Here is a 6678-nt window from a genome sequence, read left to right on the forward strand (position 1 = left end):
GAGCAGGATCATGGCACTTTGTTCCCTTTGTGTTGGAAGAGAACAGTCCACCTCTTAAATAGTCAGGGGTAATAGCGGTGGGGGGAATAAAACCCATATGTTCTTCACAGTTTTAAGTAGTAAGGGAGTTTAGGTGCAGGTTTAACAAAATATACATGTTTTCCGTTTATCCATATGAATAATATCTAGTCAAAAATAGATGATTTAGGTAGGGAGGTAAAGGTTTTTTGTATTTTTAAATGTCACTACTCTTCATAAGGTTTACTTAGCTTCAGAATCTAGGTTTATTAATGTCATGGATGTTAGGTTTAAGACTAAGAGCTCATTATTTGTAAATGATTTGAAAAGACTTCAATATTTTCCTTATGGTCCAGAACAAGGTAACATAACATTGGAATAGAATTTTACTTAGAAATGTGTAAGAATCCTAGAGATAAGTATTTGGGATCACAAAGCTTTCAGAGTAAACGCTGGTTTATTCTTTGTCTTCTTGTCTGTCCTCTTTCCTTGTAAAAGTTAATAACATGGACTTAGATTTATTTAGCTTATTCAAACTGTATGACATTTAAATCATAATAAAAGAGAGTCTTTGCTCATTATTTCCCTTTTCTTCCAAATTCATTGACCATCTTCTGATTAGAAGGCTTTTTTATACTACTGGATTGGTAAGAAAATGAATCCCAAGCCACTGCCCATGGAATTTTGCATCTAGCAACAGGTACCATATAAGGAAGGTGGTGAGCAAACTCTAAGGAATAAACAAATCATAAATTCAAATGGGGGAGGTGTGGAAGAGGAGGTTCCAGATGAGAGCAAGCAAGTCGAAGTTACCTGATTAAGGTGGCACTGGGTCTTGGGAAAAATCTAGTTCCTCGGTGGGAGGTCATGTTCAGTCCAGATGCATGATGGGCTAGATGAAGCTGTGGGTGTGATGCCAGACACTCATATGAAGGTTCTTAGAGGTGAGGCTGTAAATCTGGAGTATATCTAAACCATGTATTCACCATTGTTTGGGGATATCCGAAAACCATAGGGAATGGAAGGGGCCCTGTGCACTTGAGCCAGGGCAAGTGAACACTCAAAATAACACATTTTCATCAAAAGCTGTCTAGAGAGTTTCTGAGAAATAAAGGTGATACCCATTGAAGCTAGATGCCAAGACGTCACTGGACTGTCTCTCTTTTTCTGGGATGGGAGCACCAGAATTTGTTCTGGTAAACGGGCAGTTTAATTAGGTTATGTTTAGTGTAATTTGGCAAAATTTAAGGGAGGGCTCAATTTTTACTGTCAGTGGGATTAAATTAGGGGTGGTTTGGACAAGAAAAAGCACCTGAGAGGGAAGTTGCTGGTCCTTGAGACAAATGAACTTGTCCTTGCATCCATGTGGAGAAGATAACCCCAAACACATAATAAAACAGGTGCTCAAATAGGGAAATACTGCTTAGTTTTACTTGCTTGGGAGCATTAGTGCTGATGTCAATTTGATTATTGTTTGGACTTGCATATTCTCTAGTATAGCCTGGAAATAAAATTATGTGATGGAAGTTTGTTATCATTTGGGGTCAAAATCACCTTCGTAATGCCATTCATTCAAAGTACCAAATCTTGTCTCATACTGTGCCAGGTGATTTACATACATCACACATGTCTGTGGTCCTACACTATAGACTCTTTCAAACACAATGTGCAGATAAAGAAGCTGGAATAAAGAAGCTCAAATTCAAAGCTCATAAATGATAGGAGCTGGACTGAACCCCGGCAGTGAATTCCTCCCAGAGCCCATACTGTGCCACTCCTCCAGGATTAGGCTAACCTTGGGTCATTTCCTCTTTCTGAACATGAGTCCAAAAGGTATTTCACATGTGAAATAGCAGAATTTCATACCCCAAACATGGTTTTGGAATAAAAAGCCCCAGAAATAAATAACAAAAAATGAAAATAAAAGTGAAGTACGAATAAGGAAGGAGACAGCATTCAGTGACAATTTATCTACAAAGGAAATGTCAGTAAACGGCAGTAGATCAGGGATGCAGAAAATCATTTAATTCAGCCCCTTCCTTTCAGAGAGTAAATCTGTTAAGAGTGAAGGTTCTACAAGAGGCTGTGTCTGGTCAGTGAAGAGAAGGAAGAGATCAGCGTGTTTTCTCTGATGGCACACCACCTATGCTGGGGCTCCCTTCCGGACTGCAGCTTCCCTACCACTCCTGGGACTCAGCCCATTCTCTGTGAGATTTGTTGCAGGCAGACTAAGACTTTTCAAAGACGTGGCTTTCTCAAGAAGGCTTTCACAGAAGAGACAGGAGTCAAGGTAAAGACAATGAGGAACTGAAGTCACAGAGAGACTGGCCTGTGTCGGCTCTCAGAAGGCCAAGACAGGGCTGCCAGGCTGCACATTCCCTCACTTCTTTTCAGGGCTTGCAAGGACATGGTCTTTGGTCTACATGGGTCACCTTAGGTTGAAAGAAAGAGGAAATCCAGAGTCCCCCAGGAGTCAAGGTGAGGCACCTGAGTGAGGGCATACCCCTACACTGAACACAGAGGGCCCCAAGAAGCCTGAATCCTGATGTCATCCCTGAAGGCACAGGTAGGAGTAGTCTAGTGTGGCATTCCCAGACTTTCCCTCTCTGACACCACAGGGATTGAGGACCTTAGTCTGAGTAGAGCTCCCTTATGTAAACAGAGAAAGGAGCCCCAAATGCTGCCAGGAGTCCAGCTTTGGACTTACACAACCCCCTGACCTCAGAACTCTGAGGAAACCACACAGAACCCTGCCCTTCCTGGCATCCCTAGGATACCTGCTCATTGTTGACATGACATGCACATTTCCTTCTATGATGTCACAAGAGGGGTTGGGACATGGTCCAAGGGGTATAGCCTAGGGCCAGCAGTGGGATTATTTCCAGGTTTTCCAGAAACCAACTGAATACCCTGAAGACTTAGGGAACCACCCAGCCCATAACCATATGATTCATCTCATCCTCTGCACCTCAGAAGACCAAGGACAGGTATGGACAAATGAGGAGAATCTTACTTTCTCTTAGGGGTCTCACAGAGATGCTTGCCCTACTATAAGAAAGTATAGTAGTAGAAGGGGTGGACCTAATTGGAAGGTAGGGTAGAATTTCAGGCCAAAACAGAGGTCAAAGCAAGGACTGAGGGATCATCTACCAATGAAAAGAAGTGATAACGAAACCAGCCCTGTTCCTTGTAGCCCTTGAAATACCAGGGCAGAGCTATCAAGCTGAAGTTCCATCAACATTTATTTACATCAGGTGTGTAGGAGGTGAACCCCTTAGTATGAAGGTGCAAATACTATTCCAAGAAAGGGGTGGGGACACCAGGATCTATGGGGAACCAAAGGAAGCACTCTTAATTCATGTTGAGGACTCCAGAGGCCAGGACAGAAAACTTCCCACTGAGCACTCAGTACTGGGTGATATCTACTAACTGGGGTGATAAGCTGAGGACCTCTTCACTTCTCAGAAATCACAGGGAAAACTGTGATGACAACAACAGGACAGCAGAGGGAATGGGTCTTATGACTGGCCACTAGTTGGGTGGTGGTCTTGAATGTGAAATAACAGATGCCTCTGTGTAGGAGACTACCAGCCCCTTCTGTCACCCTAGTGTGCCTGAGGCAGGGGTAGCAGGATGAAGCCTAAAGATCACTCTAATTTTCTTCAATATGTTTCCCAAAGGACAGGCTGATTAGGAGAATAGTAACCCTGGGGTTTTTCAGAACAGTGCCCTCAAGAACACCACAAATGTAGCCTTCCTGATAACCAAGGTGGTATTTCCCTGCTGCGGCTGCACACTGAACCTTCGTCTTCGTGTGGACCCTTATCACCTGCCCTCCTACTCACACTTCTAATCATTGTCCCCCAGCTCAGGCATCATGCCTCGGCGTCAGAATCATAAGCTCTGCATCCGTGAGAAATGCCACCAGGCCCGATATGAGCTCCAGAGTCACAGGGGTGTTCAGCCCGCTGCAGTAATGGAAGAGCTTCCCTCTACCTCTTCTCATTTAGAAGATAATTCACAGAGCTCCTCAGCTACTGTGTCAAATAGCACTTTCCAGGGGTCTTCGGAAGCCCCATCTACTACCAGCACTTTTTCAACTACTTCTGACACAACATCTGATGAAGAAGATACCAGTCAAGATGAGGAAGATTCACGTTCCTCCGATGTCTCATCTTCTACTGAGAACACCTACAGTGATACTCTGAACAGCATGACAAGTTTGTTGGAAGAGTTCCTTCTGCATAAATACAAAATGAAGCAGCCCATCATGAAGGAAGACATGCTGATGATTATCCACCCAAAATACCATAACCGATTTGCCGAGATTCTCAAGACAGCCTCTGAACACATCGAGGCTGTCTTTGCAGTTGACTTGAAGGAAGTTGATTCAACCATCCACTCCTATGACCTTGTCAGCAAACTGAACCTGCCCAACAATGGGAGAGTGTGGGATGGTAGGGGCTTACCTAAGACTGGTCTCTTGATGACAGTTCTGGGTGTGATCTTCGTGAAGGGCAACTGTGCTGCTGAGGAAGACATCTGGAAGTTCTTGAATATGATGCGAGTATATGCTGGGAGAAAACACTTCATCTATGGAGAGCCCAGGAAGCTCATCACCAAAGACTTTGTGACGATGAAGTACCTGGAGTACCGCCAAGTTGCCAACAGCGATCCTCCATGTTATGAGTTCCTGTGGGGCCCACGAGCCCATGTGGAAACCAGCAAAATGAAAGTCTTGGAATTTTTGGCAAAAGTCAATGATACGGTCCCCGGTGCCTTCTCATCACAATATGAAGAAGCTTTGCGAGATGAGGAAGAGAGAGCTCGAGCCACAGTTCCAGCCAGGCCTGGCACCACTCTCACTTCCAGGCATGTTCCATGGCCAGGTCCAGCTGCTTCTCCTACCCCTACTGAAGACCAAGACTTTTAAAAAATCATCCAGATAAGAAAATTTGACATCAAAATAGGGACCTTTGCCGAAATGGGAAGCAATCCCACAATAATATTGCTGGGACAATGGAATGAAAAAATAAAATGCAAAAAATTTCAAAACATGATCAATCTTGATTGTTCTCCATCTTTTCTGTCTTCTGTTTTATAAAATTAATTTATACCTCGATATGCTTCGTGAAAAATGCAGGAGGTATTAAACCTTAACAAGTTAGACCTCTTACTGTCTTCATTTTTTCAGCCTCTGCTCTTTGAAAGGCTCTATGCTAGTTCTCGTGAGGCTAAGATCAAGACCTAGCCTATGCCCAAACAACTTTAGAAACTAGGAGCTGCAATCACATAAGCAAGATCTTGAGATAGCTTTTAGGAATGACAGGCAAGTAAAAAAGACTATCCAGGAGGAAATCTCTACCTGGGCTAACGTACTGATTTGTTAGGCTTTCCACAACAAAACCCCACAGAATCGGTGGCTGAAACAACGGAAATTTATTTTCTCAGAGTTCTAGAGGCTGCAAGTCCAAGATGAGGGCTGGTTTACCCTGAGGCCACTCCCCTTGGCTGCCAGGTGGCTACCCTCTTCACTTGGCATTCCTTTTGAGGGCATATATCCCTGGTGCCTCCTTTTTTGTCTCCATTTCTTCTTATAGTCACACTGGGTTATGGCCCACCCTAAGAGATCAGCACTGGGATTTCTTTGGAATGAATGATGCTAAAGCTGAAACTCCAGTATTTTGGCCACCTCATGCAAAGTGTTGACTCATTGGAAAAGACTCTGATGCTGGGAGGGATTGGGGGCAGGAGGAAAAGGGGACGATAGAGGATGAGATGGCTGGATGGCATCACTGACTTGATGGACGTGAGTCTGAGTGAACTGCGGGAGTTGGTGCTGGACAGGGAGGCCTGGCGTGCTGCGATTCATGGGGTCACAAAGAGTTGGACACAACTGAGAGACTGAACTGTACTGAACTGAATGACTTCATTTTAACACAACCATCGTTTTAAAGACCTTATTTGTAACTACAGTTGCATTCTGAAGTACTCTGAGTTATGCCTTCAATATGCATTTGTGGAGGGGACACATTTCGGCCCCTAACAGATAGAAATCTATGGTGTCTCTGCTCTTATCTCAATGCAGGAGATTCCAGTGCACAGATTGGTATGCTACACACATCGTCTGCAGGGAGTTTCTGAGATGTATGTGTGAACTCCCTTGAGGTGTGTAGGGAAGGAGGATATTCCTCCCTTTATCCCTTTTGAATTCTTGTGGTTAGACTACTAGTAAACTTGACACAAGACAGGGTAACAGGAGAAAAAGACACAAATTGCAATTCATGTGCACAGAGGTGTCATAGAAATGGGACCTAAGAAGTGGGCAAAGCAGGCAGCTTTTTTATTTTTTAGACAACAAAACAATTTGTGAGGAATCAACAGGACAAATCAACTTAGGTTTTAGGTACTCAACTAGTAAGGAATCTAAACAGAATCTGTACCCAGGGTAGTAAATGAAAGACTTAACAAGGTTTGTGTATACAGGCTTCTCTGCTTGAACTGCCTACTTCTGGTTAGAAGGGTTTCCCTCTGCCTCCAGATGCAGGCAGTACATCCTTCATATGAGATGTATTTCCTGCTCTCAGGGAGGCAGAAATCGGGGGGTGGCGGCATGTCCCTCCTCTGTTGGCTGTTTCTTAAGTAACTTGAATTCAAAAT

General features: G+C 43.9%; 1 protein-coding gene across 1 annotated transcript; it reads left to right on the forward strand.

The window, feature by feature from the left end:
* The first annotated feature begins 3977 nt into the window (after nucleotides 1-3977).
* Nucleotides 3978-4951, forward strand: LOC113887966 (melanoma-associated antigen B5-like). Its single transcript, XM_027535345.1, has one exon. The coding sequence runs from the start codon at nucleotides 3995-3997 to the stop codon at nucleotides 4949-4951; it is 957 nt and encodes a 318-aa protein (XP_027391146.1). The 5' UTR covers nucleotides 3978-3994.
* The last annotated feature ends 1727 nt before the right edge of the window (nucleotides 4952-6678 follow it).

The sequence above is a fragment of the Bos indicus x Bos taurus genome, chromosome X (genome assembly GCF_003369695.1).
Source record: "Bos indicus x Bos taurus breed Angus x Brahman F1 hybrid chromosome X, Bos_hybrid_MaternalHap_v2.0, whole genome shotgun sequence".
In the NCBI taxonomy this organism is placed as follows: Eukaryota; Metazoa; Chordata; class Mammalia; order Artiodactyla; family Bovidae; genus Bos; species Bos indicus x Bos taurus.

Coding starts and splice junctions, on each gene's coding strand:
- LOC113887966 (XM_027535345.1), top strand. CDS start 3,995: ATGGAAGAGCTTCCCTCTACCTCTTCTCATTTAGAAGATAATTCACAG.